The sequence below is a fragment of the Procambarus clarkii genome, chromosome 67 (assembly GCF_040958095.1).
Source record: "Procambarus clarkii isolate CNS0578487 chromosome 67, FALCON_Pclarkii_2.0, whole genome shotgun sequence".
NCBI lineage: Eukaryota > Metazoa > Arthropoda > Malacostraca > Decapoda > Cambaridae > Procambarus > Procambarus clarkii.
The window spans coordinates 21883720-21907702 of NC_091216.1; the positions used below are offsets into that span (position 1 = coordinate 21883720).

Genomic DNA, 23983 nt, shown 5'->3' on the forward strand with positions numbered 1-23983 from the left:
GTACCCATGAAGATTAGGGATGGAAGCGAATGACAGCTGAGTGGCAGAATCTACGGCAAAAGAGATTTTATGGACGCCGACTCGAATCTATTTAACAAACTGCATGTGTGTGTGCATGTATGTGTATGTGTCTCCCTAAGAGACCGTATAAATATGTGTAGTATACTATATCTTACATTATTTAAGCAAATTTAGATACTGTCACTGAAAGATTCCCCAACTTTGTACCTGATAACATAAGCTTGGGGGGGAAATTTCTGAAGCAGAATTAACAACCCGACCAGCTAGGTTTTTTCCCCTATTTGGGCCTGCTGTATTACAAGCATGGCAGTATATGTTAATTTACAAAATAAGAGACGCTGTCCACTAATAGTAGTTCGCCAGTAAACTCGCTGGTTACGGCAAAATCAAGAAAATAATAATATAGAAATATATTAATCTGTAAATACACCTATATATCGCTAGTTTTGTTATTTTTATGTATTAATATGTAAATATAATATCTTATTTTACAACAATTATATACAGATATGATATTACAATGTTTCAAAGGCCCCCGTAATCGAATAAAACTATAAAAGACTAATTAAAATCCGGATTATTATTACGAACGCTGTGGATTGTAAATAAATAACGCCACACGTTTCCTGGCTGCTCGTCGGTGACTTTATGGTCATTGTAGCATAATCCTCAATCCTCGGTGCAGTCATCGGGAGGACAAACCCTTCATGCAAATTGCACCTATTATCAAGCAGATAATCCTCACCATAGTAAAGAGATCTCAGAATTGTTTGATTGTATAAAGCTGAGTAGGCCAAAGGCTTACCTTAAGGTTGGTGCCTTAGAAACTACTGCTGGCGTAACTGTCTCCTTGTTCAGGGTCGTGAGTGCTTTACAGCAAGTGTCTAGGATTTAGTAGACTGCCTGTGAGAGACATTGGTGTCATGTACTGGTCTTCAATGTTTGTTTATTTAACAAGAAGACGAATCACTTTTGGTTAATTTTAACTAATATTTATGACTGATTTACAAATAATGTTTGAGAATTTATACAAATATATACAGACCATATACCAAGGTTTAGTACATACAGAAGAATTTATGTACTAAATCTTGGTACACGCATTCGTCAAGGTTGAACCATGGACTCCTGGTTCCACCTTAGTGATCAGCAGATGTCTGAATGCCTACATTACCTGGGGACCACTAGCCAACATAACTTTTTTTGACCACTGGGTCTTGATACAGTTGTCAGGCATTCCTCATCAATGGCCCAGAAAGATACAATACCCAATGCAATTGTCACCTGGGTCAAAGATGATAAATTTTTAAAACATTTCTGGTCTGATATTTGAGCGGGAAAATGGTGTCCCACATTGGTTTGGCTGAGAGGTGCAGAGAGTTGGAGGGTATTGGTGTGCTCTTGGTGTGCTTTATCAGAGGTCAATGAAATATTTTTTGCATTCAAAGTAGATTACTGTACTATCTGTGAGTTTTCTAACTACAGTACACTTTTTTTTTAATTTTGCAATTGTATATTTTTACTTTCAGGTTCACAATGACAAAAAGTGCTAAAGCAAAGAAAAACAAAAAAGCAGATTTTGCAAAAGTGAAGCTCAAAGTTGGGAAGAAACTGAAGAAAGCTCAAAATGAAACAAAGACTGATTTCAAGGCACGGAAAATCATCATAAAGGAGCAACTGGAAAAAAAGTCTGACCAGAGTCTTCTTACAAAAAAGAAGCATAACATTAAGGTGTGTTGAACCGAAGTATGATATAATACCATCTGCTGGTTGTGCAGATAAAGTAAGAAATTCAAATCTTTATAATTATCAATGATATACTTTATATCACGAAAAATAGGTTTAGCTTTCAGAATACTCTTTAGACAGGTTAAACACATACAGTAACAGTATACATGTGCTCTTAATTGTTGCTCTAATCTTTGTGACACTTTATCATCCTTCTTGTTTTTTACTAAATTGACATATAATTACTGCACAATATTTTCAAGATTTGACAAGATGCCATTCTAATATAAAATCGTATATATATGTTCATCTGTTATTTCTTGCCTGTAATTCCCTTAATACTGTTTTGTAATACAGAATATCAACTGTACCTAGTATCTTATAGTTTTGCCTTCCACTGTACAATAAGTATTCTATACATTTTTGTAAACACTGATATCCTATAGTTTCTGGCTTTCACAAAGACAACATAGCATCTGTAAATGTTACAATATCTTTCTTCAGTTTGATTAGTTTTTCACAAATTTGTTTTATAGAGCACAACCTGTTACTGTAATATAACAATAATACAATAATACACTTTTCATTGTTTATCTTTGGATACTTCATTTTAGATATAATAAACAGAATAGATACTGTACATAATGCTGTAGGTATTATACTGTAGGTATTTGTACATAATACTGTAGCACAAATAAAAGTTGTGATTCAACTTGCGTGATAAAATAACAAGTTAGCCTTAGAATACATGGCAGAACATATATCATCTTCTTGAGGTTATCTTGAGATGATTTCGGGGCTTTTTAGTGTCCCCGCGGCCCGGTCCTCGACCAGGCCTCCATCCCCAGGAAGCAGCCCGTGACAGCTGACTAACTCCCAGGTACCTATTTACTGCTAGGTAACAGGGGCATTCAGGGTGAAAGAAACTTTGCCCATTTGTTTCTGCCTCGTGCGGGAATCGAACCCGCGCCACAGAATTACGAGTCCTGCGCGCTATCCACCAGGCTACGAGGCCCCCATCATGTATGAAGTTATATACAGTGGAACCTCAGTTTTCGAATGCCCCTGTTCTCAAATTTTTTTATTCTAGAGCTCAATTTCTTTTGAAAATATGACTAGACACCCATGGTTTGCTTCGGTGTTATAGTTGATACACGTATGGGCCGACCGAGAGCGTGGCATGCTTCAGTTTATCAGTGTCTTCCACCTAGTGACGACCGCGCTAGAATTCTCTGTGAAGAATTTCGTTGCTTTTGTGCTTTTTTGGTTTCTGAACATAAGTTCTTATTATATATCATGCCATTGGTTCAAAGAAAGTCAGTGGTAATATTCAACCTAAGAAAATAGTTAGAAGAATGACGATAGAGGAAAAACAAGAGATCATTCATTGTGTTTTCAAATGCCCCCTGTTCTCAAATTTTTTTGGTTCTAGAGCTCAATTTCTTTTGAAAATTTGACTAGACACCCAAGGTTTGCTTCGGTGCTATAGTTGATATATGTATGGGCTGACCTAGAGCGTGGCATGCTTCAGTTAGCCTTAGAATACATGCCCTACAATCTTGGCCCTACTGACAAGTGTTAAAATGTAGGGGAAAAACAAATATCTATAGACAGATTCTTAGTAAGACAAGCCCATTTTAGCAGTCTCCGTGGTGTAGTGGTAAGACACTCGCCTGGCGTTCCGCGAGCGCTATGTCATGGGTTCGTATCCTGGCCGGGGAGGATTTACTGGGCTCAATTCCTTAACTGTAGCCTCTGTTTAACGCAACAGTAAAATGTGTACTTGGATGAAAAAACGATTCTTCGCGGCAGGGGATCGTATTCCAGGGACCTGCCCGAAACGCTACGCGTACTAGTGGCTGTACAAGAATGTAACAACTCTTGTATATATCTCCAAAAAAAAAAAAAAAAAAAAAGCAAGCAGTGAACCACAACCAGGTCCTAGTGGTATGCCTGTGAAATGTAAGAGAGAGTGAGTACCCCACAAATGTCATCACTGCTGTTATAATGGAAGGGGACTCCCCTTCCAAACACTTAACACCTCTCCTCCTCCCCCTTCCTTACTGTCTTCAATATGCCAACAAGAGTTCTCAATAAAGGTAAGATATATTTGTACATACTGTATTAAAAATATTAGTAGTAGTATGTATAAAATGTTTTTTAAGTTGATATTTTTGGGGTGTGGAATGGATTAATTCAATTTACATTACAGTACTGTATTTCTTTTGGGAAATTCAATTTGTTTTTTTAATTTTCAATTTTAGAACCGTCTGGGAACGGATTAAATTCGAAAATGAAGGTACCTCTGTATACCTATATCAAGGCATATTGGTATGCCTTGAAATATAGGAAATAGGTTTCTGTCTTTCCTGTAGAAATTTTTCGGGAGTAAATTCTGAGGGACAAAAAACTATCCTCTTTACAGTAGTTTATGGAATTCTGTAGGGTTATCATTGTAACTTTATTGACTACAAAATGTAATACTGTATTGTGTTTTTATAGGAATTATTGTCAAGGTTAAGTCATAGCAGTGCTTTTGTACGTCAAGATGGCGTAAATGGGTTGCTGGAGATAGTTAAGAAACATGAGTTGCCGATCCTTGAGCCTAACCTGCCAACAATGATACAAGGACTAGCCCCAGCATTGTTCGACACAGATGCACTCATCAGAACCTCTGCTATCAAATTCATGGAAGTTCTTATCATAAAGGTGAGCAATGATATGGGGAAATTTATGTGATAGGATATTTTGTATAATTATCTGGGAGGGTTATTCATTGGATTCAAAGGCTTACTCTGGGCCTCCAGTTCTTAGCCCAACATGCCATCTATTACTATCCAGGATCCAGAATTATAGTATGGCTCACTCTATCAGCACTCTGAGACAAGGGAAGTAGAGGATCAGAGATAAACCACAAAACTGGGGAAACCTACTAGAATAAGTGCAACAAAAAGGGCAGTTGTTTGAAAGGAAATTAGGCATCCCCTAGGTAAATAATGCAAAAAAAATGTCCTTGGGGTAAATATCCTGATTGAGGTGTCTGACCACCAGATAGCAGTGATGACCAAACAACACATCAAATGGAGAAACGACAACATTTCGGTCCATCTGAAATGGACCATTATTAAGTCGTGTGTGAGGACTCTCACACGACTTGATAATGGTCCAGGACAGAATGAAATGTTGTTTTCTTTATCTTCTGATGTGTGGTTTGGTCATCATATCTTCAGCCATGTTATTGTGACTCATCGTCTGCACCAGATGTATGCACAATGAGATGGTTAGCCCAAGTCACCTGGGGACTTGGCTAGCCTATTCCCTCACTCTTTTGCTTCATGTCATTGGTTCAATTCCTGTCAGCAGCTTGTTTTAGCCAAGTGGTATAGAATTAGCTTTTCCTGGAACATTACATTTTCAAGGGACCATTGTATTTTTATTGTTATTTCTGGTTCATGACCATTTATTCCACACACACATCACATGTCTTCTACCACTACACACAGAAATCACAATAGCGTAATGCATCAAATGAACAAATCCACAAGGGCCGTGATGAGGATTTGAACCTACGTCTGAGATCATCCCAGATGCTGCCTTTATTGACTGAGCTACAACATGGTAAAAAGAGTTGAAATCGAAGTTCTACTGAACTTACTGGATCCTGCAACCTCTCCGAGACAAACCAGGGTTTTACACAACTCCCCCATGCACTCGAGCTGTGTCAATAGACCGTTCTCCCTCTTCGCCCTTACTTCATTACACAGTATACATTACAGTAAGTTCAGTAGAACTTCGGTTTCAACTCTTTTTACCATGTCGTAGCTCAGTCGATAAAGGCAGCATCTGGGATAATCTCGGACGTAGGTTCGAATCCTCGTCACAGCCCTTGTGGATTTGTTCATTGTTTTCTACCATTTCATTTCACTCCCACCATGGCCAGGGTTCTGAGCCCTTCCTAAGGGTTACCTTGTGCATCCCCCTCCCCCCCCCCCCTCCCTCTTGATTATTGGCAAGAAAATCCTCTGAATCCCAGCTAACTATGATCACTTCTCATTAATAGGCTTCACAGTAGGGTTCAAAGACACACATGCTACTCAACCCATCCTCAGACCAAGTCCATTCCATCCAGCAGTCGACCCCAAAGACACATTCATAAATTTTAACATGCTGTTCATTCAAAATAGGAATTTTCTCAAATATAAATTATATTATTTTATATTAGCATATTATGCATTTCTAGGCATTGGTTAGGTGTCTAGGTTCCATTGGCGATTATTTGTATTTGTAGTACGTGGGTGAAGCATTTACAGCGGTGTGACCTATTCGTATGAGTGAAGGTTCATACACTGAGGATGACAAAGAAATTAGTGAAATCCTAATGTCCACGGTTTGTGTTACATCTTTCATTTTGGTATCAAATTGTGCACACTTTAAAGGCGCTTTTTTTTTAAAGTATCCCGAAGTCGATCGGATAAAAAATGAATTTTGTACAAATATTTTTGTAATAGACGCTGTCCACGGCTAAGACTCGAAAGAAAAAAGGTGGATGTGATCGGTGTCCAAAGCAAGCAATAGTGTTAATAAAGTTTTTGACTGGGCAATAGAAAATAGCATGATGTTTAACAATGATAAATTCCAGGTACTCGGGTATGGTAAAAATGAGGACCTTAAACATAATACAGGGTACAGAACACAATCAAATCTGCCCATAGTAGGAAAGCAGCATGTAAAGGATTTAGGAATAATGATGTCTGATGACCTAAAGTTAAGGAGCATAACCAAGCAAATATTGCGTCGGCCAGAATAATGATAGGATGGATTATGAGAACGTTCAAATCCAGGGATCCCATCACAATGGTTGTACTACTCAAATCACTTGTACTGTCCCTTTTTGAGTACTGCTCAGCACTTCCCCCTTCAAAGCAGGAGAGATTGCTAAAATAGAGGGGAATACAGAGAACATATACGGCATACATAGACGCGATAAAGCACCTAAACTATTGGGATCATCTTGAAGCTCTCCAAATGTACTCGCTAGAAAGGAGACAAGAGATATATCAAATAATATACACGAGGAAAATACTGGAGGGCCAAGTACCAAATCTACATAATAAAATAACATACTGGAGTGAATGATATGGAAGAAAATGCAGAATAGAACCAGTGAAGAGCAAGGGTCCCATAGGCACAATCAAAGAACACTGCATAAACATCACAGGTCCACAGTTGTTCAAGATTCTCCCAGCAAGTACTGTATAAGAAATATTGCCGGAACAACCGTGAACATCTTTAAGAGAAAACTAGATAATTTTCTTCAAGAAGTACTGTACCAACTGGGTTGTGGTGGATATGTGGGCTTGCGGGCTGCTCCAAGCAACAGTCTGTTGAACCAAGCTCTCATAAGTTGAGTGGCAGGTTCATGGAATGGCCTTCGGCCTTTCTTTATGAGGATGGGCTGCACTACTCCTCAGTTTGTAGAGTGGGAAACCTGAACTCCTTAGAGAAGATAGCTCATCTAGAGCATCTCCCTGGAAGGGAGATGCATGCTATCTACCAGGAATGATAACCCTGACAAACAGCTCGAACAAAATGTAATGACAGGGCACATTCAAAGCAGGTGGCATGAAACACAAATTTGAAGCAGGAAATAGAATAAAAGCAGAGCAATGGCCCTGTGTAGAACAAAACTTTCCACAGATAGCCAACACCACTTATGTGAGAGTATGAGGTGGAGAGGTGTGACTCTGCAGTAGGGAAGTGAATGAAATGGTTTGCTTGCAGGGACCTCGAGTGACCTGGGCTGACGTCTGACCTTGCAGTCGGGTATAATATGGCTGGGGTAGGTACAGCAAGGTAATTATTAGGAAAAGTGTTAAGCCAGGACAACTGGGGTGTTTACCTCATGACAGTGATTGTTTGACCTGATTTCATCAGGGCAATTAATGTCCTTTCAAACAAGTGTTAATTTTGATGCACTTATACTTAGTTTTTCTTTGTTTTGGGTTTTCTTTGATCCCCCAAGGTTCTTTCACCTCACAGCTAGAGAGAACCATATTCTGGTCCTGGTAGACTCAGATAAGTCTTGGAGGCCTAGTGTGATTCACTATGGCTTAGCAAGCCAAGTGCTATAGCTTGGGGAACTACTGAGAGGGCTTTTATAGAAAGTTACATATAATATGATTCTTATGCCTGGAAAGGTTACTTTATCAGTTGTATATATATGTATGTATGTGTGGGTGTTTACCTTCCTCCTTATGTGGTCCCAAGAGGGGGATAAATATTTGAATTGTATGTTAGTGTTCATCTTGTGTTCTACAGGTGGGGTCCAATATTGCACCATACTTCAACATAATTGCAACCCACTTGTCTTGTGCTATGGTTCACCTCAACATCAGTGTACAGGGAGACTCACTCAAACTGATGAAGGTGCTCATCAAGCACACTCCTGCCCTTATTGCCTCCCATGCAAATACGCTGCTCAAGAACTTTGTTGACCTCATCTCCAGAAAGGTATGTAACAGTTTTACGTTATTTCTATCCTGTTCTCTGTTTAATGCTTGATCTCTTGAGTTTCTGTGTGGGTTATTATAAAGGTAGCATAACATGAGAGGCATCATTATCCATGAAATGGTTTCTCCACTGTCAAGGACAGGAAGCCTATTAGGCTTATTGAGCTATCCTTAGGCCAAATGCTGACCTTCCACAAGATACAACCCACATTGTATAAGCCTGACTTCCAGCTACAGTACCTATTTACTGCTAGGTAAGCATAGACATCAGGTAAAAGAAAACATGCCCACATGTGTCTGTACTGTACTGTCAGGGGAATTGAAGCATTGTGAAACACGAGGGGATGGGCATCGTGAAACGTGAGGGGATGGGCATCATGAAGCATGAGGTGAGGGGTAATGCTCAGTAAGCATGACAAAGAAAATGTAGCATTAGTCAGAAATAATACTGGTTGGATTATGAGAACCTTCAAATCCAGGGATCCCATCACAATGCTCCTATTTAATTCATTTGTGGTTTTCCACTTTGAGTACTCCTTGACACTTGCTTGCCTTTTCAAAGCAGGAGATATCTCTGAAATAGAGGGAATACAGGGAACACATTTACAGTACTGTATGGTACATTTGGATATTTTTTGATAAAACACCAGAATTACAGTATTGGAACCATCTCGAAGCTCTCAAAATGTACTCTCTAGAAAGGAGACTAGGGAAATATCATGTATTATGTACATAGAAGATACTGGTAGGATAAGCACAATAAAAAAAAATATACGGAGTGAACAATTTGGTAGGAAATGCTGAATAGACCCAGTGAAGAATAGAGGTGCCATAGGCACAATCGGAGAGCACTGTATGAACATAAGAGGGCTACAGCAATTCAATATCATCCCAACAAACCAGAAATATTAGCAGAATTAAAGTGGACATGTTGATGACAAAATTTAAAAAGTTTGTGAAAAAATGCCAAACCAAAAGGGTTGTAGTGGATATAAAGACCTGTGGACAGCCTAAAGCAACAGCCTGTTGGACCAAGTTATCAAATATCAAGCCTGGCCCCAGGCTGGATTGTGAAGTAGGACTCCCAGAACCCACTTGAGTAAGTAAGAGGCGAGGGGCATCGTCAGGCATGAGGCGAGGGGCATCACAAGGCATGAGGCGAGGGGCATCGTCAGGCATGAGGCGAGGGGCATCACAAGGCACGAGAAGTGTGGCAAAGAGCAGTTCGAAGCACAAAGGAGGAGGCAACATTCTCGTCCTTCTCATATGAGAAGAAAGGCATCGCGAGTTATGATGATTGCCATTTTATTTTGTAATTTAGCAAAAAACCAGCGTTGAATGTAATGAAATGCCATTTTCTGGGCAAGTCCTGGAGGCTTCCCGGAGCTATCCAGGCTGAATGGATATGTATAGCTTTCTGGCATCCGTCAAAGTGCTTGGAGTTCTTGCCTACTGGGGACCACGAGGCAGAATCTGGCCCCCCTCAGAGAGGCACGAGGAGCAATGGCCTATGAAAACCTCCCTGTGGTTGGGAGTATTCTATGTCTGCCATCGACTGGGACAGACACTCAGAAAGATAGGCACCCCAAAACAAACCCCTATTCTGGTGAAATATTGCTGCCGAACGAGTGGACAGACCCCCCCCCCCCAAATAAAATTATCAAACTAGCATGACGTCATCATGTCGCTGTGCCTCCGTCTGCGCAACCCCCCCCCCCCTACCCGGCAGGGGGGAGGGGGAGCCCCAGACAATCTGTGCCGGTGATCCAACCGGTGATCCAACTGGCAGTTCTTATACTGTATGTCAAAATACGAGAAAAATACTGCCAACTGGAGGGAGTGAGAGATGGCGAGGAGCTTCCGGGACTCGCCCAGAAAATAGCGTTTCATTACATTCAATGCTGATTTTCTGGGGAGAGCCCCGTTGGCTTCCCGGAGCTACCTCGCCACAGATAAGGAAAAGAGGGAAGGATCCAGGAGGTGGACGCCATGCACCCGAACCAAAAAAACAAAATCACAGACAAAACTAAAGACCCTGCAGACCCGAACCCAAGAACAGAAATGAGGGAAGGGAGGGAACCCGGTCAAACCAATACACGTCCACGACCCCAGAGGCCAAGACGTGCAGAGAACAGCGAAGAACCGCAACCGAATAACAAAGGAAGCACCCCTGACCAACCAAGCAGCAACCCAAGGAACAAAACGAGGAGAAGAAAGAAAATAAACCACCCAGGCCAACAACTAGGACGGCACCGGAAATGCAAGAGCAGGCCAGAGGGAAAACAATACCCAAGACAGCAAGCGGAACGAAGCAGAAGTTACAGCAACACCGAACGCAAGCTGGAGCAGCTCCGCCAGCACCATCCAAGACAAGGCGACAGTACACGGTATCTGACGACAATCCTGGAACGACAACCCCTAAGGTAAAGACAAGCCAACCCTATCAGAGACTGAAGGACCCTACGCAGTGATAGGAAAACTGGAAGGACCACCAGGAAAACTACGCACCGCCACCGAGATGAAGCATGCAGGTGGGAAACCAACAACGAAGTCACCAGTGCCCACACAAGTGATGAGAAACTAGACAAAAACCCGAGATGCGAAGACTCGAGGGGAAGAACGAACCAGTGTGGACTGATCTGCAAAAAGAGGGGGAGACCAGCAGGACTGGAACAGAGTAAAGCAGCAGCTCCTGCCAAGGCAGGCAAAAACCAGAAGGAACGGCCGCCAGAGAAACCAGGAACCCAACCCCAGCGAGCTGAAAAGGAACCAACCCAGGCGAGCAGACACGCCCCATCCGGTAAGAACCTCCCAGGACCCTTGAAGGACCAACAAGGCCAAACACCGAGGAGCCAGGGCCCAGGCAGAGGCCAATGAGGAAAACGAGCACCACGAACGAAAGCGCGAGACGCGAAGCGAAAAACGGCAACCCCGCAACCCAAAGGAGCAGCGCAACCAGCTCCAGCAGGGACAGGAAAGAACGACTCATCCATTCCCGAGGCATACATGAGTAGAAATACGCAGGACATGAACTGCATGAAAACAAAAACGCGCTCCGGAAAAGGAACAAAGAAAAGCCAGAGCCAGGACCGGAATCCCAGCTAGCCGTCCCAAGAAAAAGAATCAGTAGGGCAGGAGCAGTGGACCGGAAGTCCACAACCCCCCACAGACAGTGCAACACAGAAGCCTGCAGCGAGATACAAAGAAAAAGTGAAAAAACTCGGTACCAAAACTGAACACCGGGTTAATCCAAAAGCAGGGAACTGAACATGGACAGTCCCATCCCAGCACCCAACATCAGTATAGCCAATAAGCACCAACCCAGATACACAGCCATGTGTAGCAGAGGAGGAGGAAAAATGGAAACAGGCAACGAAAACTCCGAATACGGACCAAGTAGCAGCTGGTAACGCAATGCACACGACCAACCGCAAAGTGTGTAGTGGAGGTCGCACATACACAGAGGGACACATGAATATCAGGGTGCAGCCAGGCACCAAAGATAGGCAAGGAAGGAGTGTCCAGAGAGCAGAGATCAAGCAAGGAAGGGGAGACACAGAAGCAGGAAACGAAAGGAGTGTCCAAATATAGGAAAAAGACCCAGGTGCCGAAAAACTAAACAAAGGCACCAAAATGCGGGGCAGCGTCCCACAGGACAACGAAGAACAAGATACATGGACAAAGAAAGTCACTGAAGACCCACGCAAGGTGTCCAAGCAAGACACAACGTCTAACAACCTGGTTAGGAACCATTGACAACCCTGCCAAGTGGGGAAGTGACCGAGTAATGAACAAGGGTGGTACACGCACAAGGGGACACAGGAGGAAGCTGAGTACCCAAATGAGCCACAGACATTAAAAAGAACCTGATCAATGTCAGAGGAGATAGAATGCACTAGGAAGCGATGTGGTGGAAGCAGACTCCACACACAGTTGCAAATGTAGAGAAGATATGAGCCCAGTAGGCTCGGGAAACTGCACACCCGTCGACCAACAGTTGAGAGGTGGGACCAAAGAGCCAGAGCTCAACCCCTGCAAGCACAACTAGGCAAGTACCCCACCAAAAGTCGAGAACCAGCACCTGGCCGACAGAGTTGCCAGACAGTACAATCTTATCTGCAGAGCGGAGACACGACCATGCCACAACACAGTCGAGCCGAGGAACATACCTGAAGAATCGCCGGTGGTTTGACCGATATAGGCATACATTGCCTATACCCTCTAGTACGCCAAGCGTACTAGAGGTTATAGGCAATGTATGTACTCTTTCCGGAATATAAAGTTGAATTCGAAGTCGAAATAAGTCCAGAGGTGTGTGCCCAGCAGAAGACGAGGTGCAGTACAGTGGTGGAGGTGGTGCCACTCTAAGCCACCCCACACCCGGAAGCAGAGAAAAGAACGAAGTGACGTCCCACGTATAAAATCCAGAACACCCCCCAGCATCTAGAGGGCTATGACTGGAGAGAGAAGACGAGCGAGAAGCCGTAGAAAACCGCGATAAACGACGCAGAACACGAGTACACCGCCCAGACACAAAATGAACACCCAGCCCCAGTGCGCGAGGTACGAACCGCACCACCCGTCGTCTACTGGGTGGCGTGGCTCGTACACCAGTCAGACATACACTTATCGTACATACACCAGCAAGGCGTACGTAACGAATACGAGGAACGTCAAAACAGGAAGTAGAGATGAGGTGAAAACAAAATAAGGTGAAACAGAAGCAAAAGAAGACAAGGAGGACGGAAGGGGACCAACGAATCTGAAAAAGGACCAGAAGGAAACCTCACAGGAAGTCAAGAGACGTTCCAATAATATTGGAAGGTACGAAGAGGGTCGTGAACCAATGAGAACCATGACAAGCAAGCACAAATGCACGGAGGCATATATGGACAAAAAGACATCCCCGTTCAAGGGACATGCAGGGATCCTTATACAAAGAGAACAGTATCGAGACGTAAGCGCGAAAAGGGGGTGAAACACACCCCCAGGAATGATGGGACCGATGGACTCGAAGGGACATGGAACCGAACCCAGGGAGGTGTAGACCAGAAACCGACACGAATGCAAAGGAGGGAAGGAAAAACCCCACTCTGAGGAACTGCAAGCCCTGCACCGAGGGTAACAAAGACCCAAGTGGGGCAAAACGAAGCCGAGGCTCCCAGGCATCCCCTCCCCAACCCCGGGAACCTTTACAGCAGGACCCGGGGCCGAGCCATACCCCCAAAGCCCCAGCCTCACAAAAAAAAGACAGGGCAGCCGTACAAAACACTAAGGAAGGGAGCCCACTGGTTAGATCCATACTGCATGGCTGGAGGAACAGGCTCGAATGCCTCTGCGCCACCCTGGAAGAGGAAAATCCCCGAGGCCGCCAGTCTCAAATTAGCCAGACCCAGCTCCAACCCCGAAACCCGCCTACGGTTCGGAGCCGGAAGCAAGGGAAGGAAGTATGCACAACAGAAGGGGAAGGACTAGAACTAGAACTGAAACAAAACTGGAGCCAGAGGCACTCGACCGGCCAGTAATTACATCAGCCAAGAACTGCCGGTTGGATCGCCGGCGCGGATGGTCTGGGGCTCCCCCTTCCCCCCTGAGGAGGTGGGGAGGGGGGGTTGCACAGACGGCGGCGTGGGGACATGATGACATCATGTCAGTTTGATAATTATATTTGGGGGGTTCTGTTCACTCGTTCGGCTTTCGGTAGCAATATTTCACCACAATAGTGGTTTGTTTTGGGGCGACAGGGACAGGCTACCTTTGTGGGTACCTGTCCCGGTTGATGGCAGACATAGAATGCTCCCAACCACAGGAGGGTTTCTATAGGCTATTGCTCCTCGTGCCTTTTAGAGGGGGCCAGATTCTGGCCCGTGGTCCCCAGTAGGCAAGAACTCCAAGCACTTTAACTGATGGAAGAAAGTTATACATATCCATTCAGCATAGATAGCTCCAGGGAGCCGACAGGGCTCCCCCAGAAAGTTTTTATAACAATCATTGGTATGATGTAGAGATATTGTTAATTATGTTGTTTGAGCCAAACATTGATGTTACCATCAGCATTATAAACCTGCTTGTACCACCATTAACACATAATAGTATCACCAGTGCACTGATAATTTTTTTTACATGTGGTATTATACTCAACTATAATAAGAGTATACAGTAGTGTTAATGCAACCGTCAGTGAAACGTTGATCAAAATATTTTACTTTACAGGCTTGCAGCACACAGATGACTCCTGAAAGGAAACCAAACATGGTGGACTTTTCTCGCATTTTACATGTCAATCCTAGCAACAATTTAACGGGTCACAGATGGCGGCTACAGTTACTGCAGGAGCTATCCAACTTCTTAGAGGCTATTCTCCGGGCGCAGAGACATATTGAAGAGCAATTGCCAGTCACCATCTGGCAGGTGAGTTGCCAGAACTTGTGCCATACTCCTGCACATACTGAACCTTATAATAATAATAATAATAATAATAATAATAATAATAATAATTTTATTTGCAAGACGGTACAGTGAGTTGGTGAGATTACATAAGATTGGTATTTTTACATAACACCTCTGCTTCTATCTCCACTACCTCTGTTTCTATCTCCAACACCTCTGCTTCTATCTCCACTACCTCTGTTTCTATCTCCAACACCTCTGCTTCTATCTCCACTACCTCTGCTTCTATCTCCAACACCTCTGCTTCTATCTCCACTACCTCTGTTTCTATCTCCAACACCTCTGCTTCTATCTCCACTACCTCTGCTTCTATCTCCAACACCTCTGCTTCTATCTCCACTACCTCTGTTTCTATCTCCAACACCTCTGCTTCTATCTCCACTACCTCTGCTTCTATCTCCAACACCTCTGCTTCTATCTCCACTACCTCTGCTTCTACCTCCACTACCTCTGCTTCTACCTCTACTACCTCTGCTTCTACCTCCACTACCTCTGCTTCTATCTCCACTACCTCTGCTTCTATCTCCAACACCTCTGCTTCTATCTCCACTACCTCTGTTTCTATCTCCAACACCTCTGCTTCTATCTCCACTACCTCTGCTTCTATCTCCAACACCTCTGCTTCTATCTCCACTACCTCTGTTTCTATCTCCAACACCTCTGCTTCTATCTCCACTACCTCTGCTTCAATCTCCAACACCTCTGCTTCTATCTCCACTACCTCTGCTTCTATCTCCACTACCTCTGCTTCTATCTCCACCACCTCTGCTTCTACAAAAAAGCAAAAGCTAAGTATATTGTATTTGGCTAGATAAGAGTAAAGCTGCTTGTAGATTAATTTTTCAAATATTTTTGACAAGTTTGGCAGAATTGATATAGGTCTGAAGTTGTTGACATCAGTGGGATCACCACATTTATGGACTGGGGTTACTCTCGCTTTTTTTAGAATATCTGGAAAGGTTTGGAGTTCAAGTGACTTGTTGTATAGCAGTGCTATGGCAAGAGCAAGAAATCTGGAGGCTTTTTTGTAAATTAGAGTTGGTATCTGAGCAAGGGTACTAGACTTTGTTTTAAGGAAAAAGATTATCTCGTTAACATCAGTGGAATTAGCAGGCGTAAGGTACAGATACTGTGGATAGTTACCTGTAAGGTAGTCCTGAACATTAGTAATGGAGCCTCGTAGCCTGGTGGATAGCGCGCAGGACTCGTAATTCTGTGGCGCCGGTTCGATTCCCGCACGAGGCAGAAGCAAATGGGCAAAGTTTCTTTCACCCTGAATGCCCCTGTTACCTAGCAGTAAATAGGTACCTGGGAGTTAGTCAGCTGTCACGGGCTGCTTCCTGGGGGTGGAGGCCTGGTCGAGGACCGGGCCGCGGGGACACTAAAGCCCGAAATCATCTCAAGATAACCTCAAGATGGAGGATGGAATATCATTAGCAAGGGATGACCCAATGGATGAGAAGAACCTATTGAATTCAATAGTAGTATCAGAGGCTGAAAGCACACCATCGTTATTGGATAGGAGTATTGGTTTCAATGAAGCTTTGAGGTCAGGATTGGCATTACAGTTCAGCATTTTATATATGTATAATACACATGAGAAAATGTGCAGTGACTTAACATCTAACATATTCAGAGATTTGAGTAGGGGTACCGAGTGATGTCTGGGGCCAGAGTTGGATATTGTCCTAATAGCAGCTTTGTGTTGAGTAATTAGAGGACGTAAATAAATTTTGGGTAGTAGAATCACAAGCACAAATACCACAGTTGAGATATGGATAGATGAGGGAGTAATAGAGAGATATGAGATAGATATGGATAGATGAGGGAGTAATAGAGCGTCACCAGGGCAGGGCAGGGTACATAATATCTGATCTTAGAAAGAATGCCAACAGTTTTTGAAACTTTTTTTGATATATTTAGAATGTGTCCCTGGATATTCAGCTTGTGATCAATGAGAACGCCAAGGAATTTGCCATCTAATTGTTACAAATTTGGGTATTGTTTATTCTGAGATTTATTTGATTAGAGGATTTATTGCCAAACAGAATATAGAAAGTTTTGTCAATGTTAAGGGTGAGTTTGTTGGCAGTTAGCCAAAGATGGACTTTATTTAGCTCAGTATTTACTATGGCATTTAAAGCAAGGGGGTCAGGACTGGAGTAAATGAAGGTTGTGTCGTCAGCAAATAGAATTGGTTTGAGGTGTTGGGAGGCATTTGGAAGGTCATTAATGTAGATGAGAAAGAGAAGAGGGCCAAGTATGCTGCCCTGAGGAACACCGATGTTGATGTTGATCTAGTTGTATTTGTATTTCCATATCTTGTGTTTTGTATAGTCCATGTTTACATGTTTTTTCTTTAATCTCATTAATTGCCTAGGTTGCCTAGCCTAGCCATACTCCCTTACTCCATTGTACCCCTGTAAGCCCCTTTTGTGTTTGTTTTGTACAGTATTGTGTAAATATTTTTCCCTATTTTATAGCTTTTTTCTACTTATTTCTGATTCCACAATCAGCTTCTTTTATGCAGTCAAGTATAGACCCAGAACTTAACCTCTTATCCACTATCTATGACAATAATCACTTTAATGATCTAAATTGCAGATATTTTGCAGCACATGATGTAAACAATGTATTAACTCATAATCACAATATCTCTGTAATCAATTTGAACGTTAGATCCCTAGGTAAACACTTCGATGATGTTAGTGCCTTGATTGAAACTATTGGCAACAAATTCTCTTTTATTATACTTACTGAAACATGTTGAAAGAAGATACTACTCAACTCTTTAACATGCCTAACTACTCAGCAATTCACAACTGTCGTCAACTTCAGAGAGGTGGTGGCACTGCTCTTTACTACCACCAAGAACTAACATGCTTAAAAGAAATTAGAACTAGAGACTGCTATGGGGAGTATATCTTCGCCAGCTTCAGAGTCAAGGGTGCCGAGTCTGTCCTGTCTGTGGGTGCAGTCTATAGAATTCCAACACTGATGTGTCTGTATTCAACTCAAACCTTAGAAATCTAATACTTGATAACAGACTGAACAAAAACCACCTAATTATCGCAGGGGACTTTAATATTGACCTCTGCGAGCCAGAACACCCTACTGCTGTTAGCTTCCTCAACTGCATGAATTCCTGCCTCCTCATACCCTTAATCACTAGACCTACTAGAATCACTGATAGCACTGCCACGACTCTAGATCACATCTGGACCAACATAACCTCTCCGCTTACTTCAGGTATAATCACCGATAGCACTACAGACCACTACCCCACATTTCTCTTAACTAACATTAGCAAACCACCTCTAGAAACAAGGGAGTTAAGCTTTAGGCTGCACAATGAAACTGCTATAAACAATTTTATAACTGCTGCTGATAATGTCAACTGGGAGTCCGAATTAGGTAACATAGGGGACATCAACCTAGCAGTGCAATCTTTTCTACAAGCAACTCTTAGCCTTTATAACACCCACTGTCCTAGGCTTACAAAACAAGTCACAAGCAAAAGGCTTAACAATCCTTGGCTTACAAAGGGAATACTGAAATCCATTAACAAAAAACACGACCTTGAGAAGAAGTATAGGTTAGGAATTGTCTCCAAAGAATTCTCAAAGAATTACTCATTATTGCTAACTAAGATAATTAGACGAGCCAAAACTAATTACTACGAAGATAAATTTACTCAAATAAAGAGCAACATTAAACAAACTTGGAGCACAATTTCACAAATATTGGGATCAAAGAAATCTTTAAATAACAAACCGACTCTCCTGTCTAATAACGATGGTCAGCTTTCAGCCTCTGATTCTGCTATTGAGTTCAATAGGTTCTTCTCTTCCATTGGTTCATCCCTTGCAAATGATATTCCATCTTCCAGTACTGACATTAAGGACTATCTTACAGGTAACTATCCACAGTCTCTGTACCTAAAGCCTATTAACTCCACTGACGTCAATGAGATAATCCTTTCCCTTAAAACCAAGTCTGGTGCCCTTGAGGAGATACCAACTTTAATTTACAAAAAAGCCTCCAGATCTTTAGCCCCTGCTATTGCTTTGCTCTTCAACAAGTCACTTGAACTCCAAACCTTTCCAGATATTCTAAAAAAAGCGAGAGTAACGCCTGTCCACAAATGTGGTGACCCCACAGATGTTAACAACTACAGACCTATATCAATCCTGCCAAACTTGTCAAAAATTTTGAAAAACTTATATACAAGCAGCTTTACTCATATCTAGCCAAACTCAATATACTTAGCCCTTGCCAATATGGCTTCAGACCCAAAAAAAAGCACTAACGATGCACTTATTAGTATGCTTAACTCGATTCATACAGCTCTTGATAAAAAGGAGCTCCTGTTGGGTTATTTGTGGACCTGCGTAAAGCTTTTGATACTGTCAACCACCAAAACCTTCTTCTTAAATTACATCATTATGGAGTCAGAGGACACTCCCTACAATACCTCGAGTCCTACCTTACTAATAGGCTCCAATATGTTTCTGTGAATAATACAATTTCTCCCACCCTACCCATCAACATTGGTGTTCCTCAGGGCAGCATACTTGGCCCTCTCCTCTTTCTCATCTACATTAATGACCTTCCAAATGCCTCCCAACACCTCAAACCAATTCTATTTGCTGACGACACAACCTTCATTTACTCCAGTCCTGACCCTCTTGCTCTAAATGCCACAGTAAATACTGAGCTAAATAAAGTCCATCTTTGGCTAACTGCCAACAAACTCACCCTTAACATTGACAAAACCTTCTATATTCTGTTTGGCAATAAATCCTCTAGTCTTATAAATCTCAAAATAAACAATACCCAAATTTGTAACAAATTAGATGGCAAATTCCTTGGCATTATCATTGACCACAAGCTGAATTTCCAGGGACACATTCTAAATATATCAAAAAAAGTTTCAAAAACTGTGGGCATTCTTTCTAAGATCAGATATTATGTACCACGCCCTGCTCTGGTGACTCTCTATTACTCCCTTATCTATCCTTATCTCAACTATGGTATTTGTGCTTGGGGTTCTACTACCCAAAATCACTTACGTCCTCTAATTACCCAACACAAAGCCGCTATTAGAACAATATCCAACTCTGGCCCCAGACATCACTCGGTACCCCTACTCAAATCTCTTAATATGTTAGATATTAAGTCACTGCACATTCTCTCATGTGTATTATACATATATAAAAACGCTAAACTATAATGCCAATCCTGATCTTAAAAGCTTCATAGAAGGTTGTAACAGAACCCATGAGCACCACACCAGAAATAAATACAGTTTTGATATTCCTAGAGTACGTCTTAATCAAACTAGAAATGCTCTGCAAATCAAGGGGCCCAGAATGTGGAATGACCTTCCCAACCATGTTAAAGACTGTACCTCTCTCAACCAGTTTAAGATAAAAACTAAACACTACCTAATAAATTCCCTGTAATCTACCTCACTCCTCTATTGTCAACCCATGTCTGTTATTTTCTTTTTTTTTCTTTTTTTTAATAAACACTGTTTGTCAACCTATTGTATTTGTGCTGCTTTTTCAGTCATGTTCCCCCTTTTTTTTTATCTTTATTTGTATTTGTTCTCAACATCTTTTATTCTTTATGCTCAATTAGTATTAAGTTCTAGATATTAATGTTTTTCTTGCCCGAAACGCATTGCGTAATAGTGGCTTTAGGCATTGTATGTACTAGCTCTATCTATATATCAATCCATTAATGTAACATCACTTGTATGTATATACCTTACCTGAATAAACATCTGAATCTGAATCTGAATCAGTTTTAATTACTTTTCAGCAAGTCAGTTCTTGGTGGTAGTAAAGAGCAGTACCACCACCTCTTTGAGTAGGACGACAGTTGTGAATTGCTGAGTAGTTAGGAACGTTGTAGAGATGTGTAGTATCCTCTTTTAACCATGTTTCAGTAAGCACAATTAAAGATAATTTGTTGTCAACTGTTTGAATCAGGGCACCAACATCATCAAAGTGTTTGCTTAGAGATCTTACATTCAAATTAATTACAGAAACATTGTGATTATGTGTTAAAACACTGCTTACATCATGTGCTGTATAATACCTGCAATTTTGATCATTAAAGTGATGATTGTCATAGATACTAGATAAGAGGTTTAGTTCTGGGTTTATTCTGGTTTGCATAAGAGGGATGTTTGACGGAGAAAAGGCAAAAAAGACAATTATAAAATAGATCTAGATATAATAAAAATATACAAAACTATACACAAAATGAGGTAGGTTGCTTTAAGGTACTTTCAGATACACTTAAAGCAAAAATATTGCACTAGGGGACACAGGCAAAGCCAAAAGAACAATGGAGCAAGGGTGGAGAGGCTAGGCAACCTGGGTTACAGAGAAGAAAGTTGAATAAAAATTCTAAAGTAATATAAACTTAATGATAATTTCTAACAAAAAAAAAAGCTTAGTTGAGATCCTAAAAAAAATTTATGAACTTAAGAAAAAGAAAAATGAACTAGAATAATTAATTCTAATAGATGACCAATACAAATCAAAATTACTTCGATCTATATTATTCACCTAAAGTAAAGTTTACTATACTAAAGTAATTACACTATAGTAAATTTCTAAAGTTACACTATAACAAAATGAGGTAGATTACTTTGAGGTACACTGAAAGTAATGGTTTACACTAGAGAACACAGGCAATGCCAAGGTACAATGGAGCATGGGAAGACTAGGCTAGCTTGTTATCTAGGCTAGGCTAGATAACAATGAAGTACAGGTTACCTGGCCTGCACTTGGTGACAAGGGGATTATATAAGAAGAGGCATAAGTGAAAGGGTTAATGCAGGCCGGTCTGGCCTGACTAACTGACTGGGTCAGTCAAACCACACTGGTTGAGAAATGTTTCGAAGGTATTCTTAATTGAGATTGTAAACATTTTACCTGAAGAAGCTTTTCTCACTTTTATCATACCGTCTCTCACGAAGCACTGCTGGATCACACCCGGGTTATTTTTCCGGATTGACGCAAGCGAAAGAAGAGTCCCAGCCTTTTTGTGGTCAAGCATTCATTGATGTAAATCTCCTGACGTGATGATCCTGCTCACCGGACAAGATCAGATTTTATGAACTTGGTAGCTAGCTTAAGGCGAATTTTTGTCTGGTTTTGTCCCGAGGGATTCATTTTGCCTACTCTGTAGGCAGCAATTATGTTTGTTTTATTGAGATTATAATTCAATTCGTCTTTTATGAGAGCATGTACTATATCAATACACTTCTCACCTTCACTTTCCACAGGAATGGATGGAGATAACACAACAAGGGAGTCAGGCAGTTTATGCTTGTCTTGTTCGTCCTGGAAAATAGGCAACAACAAGAAATAACCTTTCTCCGTGAGGATATTAGAATTTATAAGGCTAGCCAAGATCAACTCCAGCATGACATAAATGATCTCCGCGAGGCAAATATGCGTCTGAAAACTGATGAAGCCATAAAAACACAAAAGGAAGCTCTCAACAAAATGAATATGTATCAGTACTTTATGTTGCGCGGATAAAGTACTGATATACATTCATTTTGTTGAGAGCTTCCTTTTGTTTTTTTATGGCTTCATCAGTTTTCAGACGCATATTTTCCTCGCGGAGATCATTTATGTCATGCTGGAGTTGATCTTGGCTAGCCTTATAAATTCTAATATCCTCACGGAGAAAGGTTATTTCTTGTTGTTGATGATGAAGGTTCGCGCAGTTCGCTTGATTCTCAGTTTGGAGGATCTGAGTGATCGTAATTTGAGCCTCAAGGACTAGGCACAGCTTTTTGAACCACTGATTCTCGGCCCAGTTAGGGATATCCAGCGAGGGTCCAGAAGCACGCTTGAATTGCAAGAAGTGGGATGAAAGCGTGGAATTAGGAGATGATTGAGAGGACACGGCCCCCTGGCTCAGTGGTGGAGTAGGGGGGAGAACAGCACCGCCGCCCCGGACCCCAGAGCTCCCAGAGAAAGAAACACGATGGCTGTCAGTGATGTTCGGGATGGATACCTTGTTAGGAGAATTTTTGTTCTTTTTTCCCTGCGCAGCTTTGCTGTTGAAAGACATGGTTGGTTAAGAATGGTCTGGGGTATATGTTGTGGCTGAAACTTGCGTCAAGCAGCGCGGAGGCAGGCAGAGACAGGAAGCAGTCACCGGTACTCACAGCAGGAGAGGATTGTTTTGAATTTTGTTTGATATGGAATGAGTTGACTGGGTTGGTTACTTGGGTTTCTACCCAAGTTACTTGGTTAGTTGCTTGCTTAGTTACTTGGTTACTTTCTTAGTTACTTGGTTGGTTAGTTGGGTTTCTACCTCCCTACCCCGCTGCTTCACCCTCCTTCTACCTCCACTACCCTGCTTCTACCTCCACTACCCTGCTTCTACCTCCACTACCTCTGCTTCTACCTCCACCACCTCTGCTTCTACCTCCACTACCTCTGCTTCTACCTCCACTACCTCTGCTTTACCTCCACATCCCTGTTCTACCTCCACTACCTCTGCTTCTACCTCCACTACCCCTGCTTCTACCTCCACTACCTCTGCTTCTACCTCCACTACCTCTGCTTCTACCTCCACTACCTCTGCTTCTACCTCCACTACCCCTGCTTCTACCTCCACTACCTCTGCTTCTACCTCCACTACCTCTGCTTCTACCTCCACTACCTCTGCTTCTACCTCCACTACCCTGCTTCTACCTCCACCACCTCTGCTTCTACCTCCACCACCTCTGCTTCTACCTCCACTACCCCTGCTTCTACCTCCACCACCTCTGCTTCTACCTCCACCACCTCTGCTTCTACCTCCACCACCCTCTGCTTCTACCTCCACTACCTCTGCTTCTACCTCCACTACCTCTGCTTCTACCTCCACTACCTCTGCTTCTACCTCCACTACCCCTGCTTCTACCTCCACTACCTCTGCTTCTACCTCCACTACCCCTGCTTCTACCTCCACTACCTCTGCTTCTACCTCCACTACCCTGCTTCTACCTCCACTACCTCTGCTTCTACCTCCACTACCCCTTCTACCTCCACCACCTCTGCTTCTACCTCCACTACCCCTGCTTCTACCTCCACCACCTCTGCTTCTACCTCCACTACCTCTGCTTCTACCTCCACTACCTCTGCTTCTACCTCCACTACCCCTGCTTCTACCTCCACTACCTCTCTTCTACCTCCACTACCTCTGCTTCTACCTCCACTACCCCTGCTTCTACCTCCACCACCTCTGCTTCTACC

General features: G+C 42.4%; 2 protein-coding genes across 2 annotated transcripts; one reads left to right on the forward strand and one right to left on the reverse strand.

The window, feature by feature from the left end:
• Positions 1-618: 618 nt before the first annotated feature.
• On the forward strand, positions 619-14780 carry LOC138355390 (testis-expressed protein 10). The gene is made up of 6 exons (XM_069310280.1): positions 619-832; positions 1551-1752; positions 4252-4458; positions 8068-8259; positions 14472-14669; positions 14769-14780. Exons 2-6 carry the CDS (start codon positions 1558-1560, stop codon positions 14778-14780), a joined length of 804 nt encoding a protein of 267 aa, XP_069166381.1. The 5' UTR covers positions 619-832; positions 1551-1557.
• Positions 14781-14790: 10 nt separating this feature from the next.
• Positions 14791-21898, reverse strand: LOC138355391 (uncharacterized). The gene is made up of 3 exons (XM_069310281.1): positions 21822-21898; positions 20569-20738; positions 14791-15479 (listed from the first exon to the last, which is right to left on the reverse strand). The coding sequence occupies exons 1-3, from the start codon at positions 21896-21898 to the stop codon at positions 14791-14793; spliced, it is 936 nt and encodes a 311-aa protein (XP_069166382.1).
• Positions 21899-23983: the final 2085 nt, after the last annotated feature.

What these genes read in the sequence shown, in the direction of transcription:
- LOC138355390 (XM_069310280.1), top strand. Translation starts at nt 1,558, where the DNA reads ATGACAAAAAGTGCTAAAGCAAAGAAAAACAAAAAAGCAGATTTTGCA. An exon ending in TGGAAGTTCTTATCATAAAG is followed by an intron (nt 4,459 to 8,067) that starts GTGAGCAATGAT and finishes TGTGTTCTACAG; the next exon opens with GTGGGGTCCAATATTGCACC. An exon ending in TTGACCTCATCTCCAGAAAG is followed by an intron (nt 8,260 to 14,471) that starts GTATGTAACAGT and finishes TTTACTTTACAG; the next exon opens with GCTTGCAGCACACAGATGAC.
- LOC138355391 (XM_069310281.1), bottom strand. Translation starts at nt 21,898, where the DNA reads ATGAATCCCTCGGGACAAAACCAGACAAAAATTCGCCTTAAGCTAGCT. An exon ending in ATAAAATCTGATCTTGTCCG is followed by an intron (nt 20,739 to 21,821) that starts GTGAGCAGGATC and finishes TTTGAATGTAAG; the next exon opens with ATCTCTAAGCAAACACTTTG. An exon ending in TCCTACTCAAAGAGGTGGTG is followed by an intron (nt 15,480 to 20,568) that starts GTACTGCTCTTT and finishes GCTTTTTTGTAG; the next exon opens with AAGCAGAGGTGGTGGAGATA.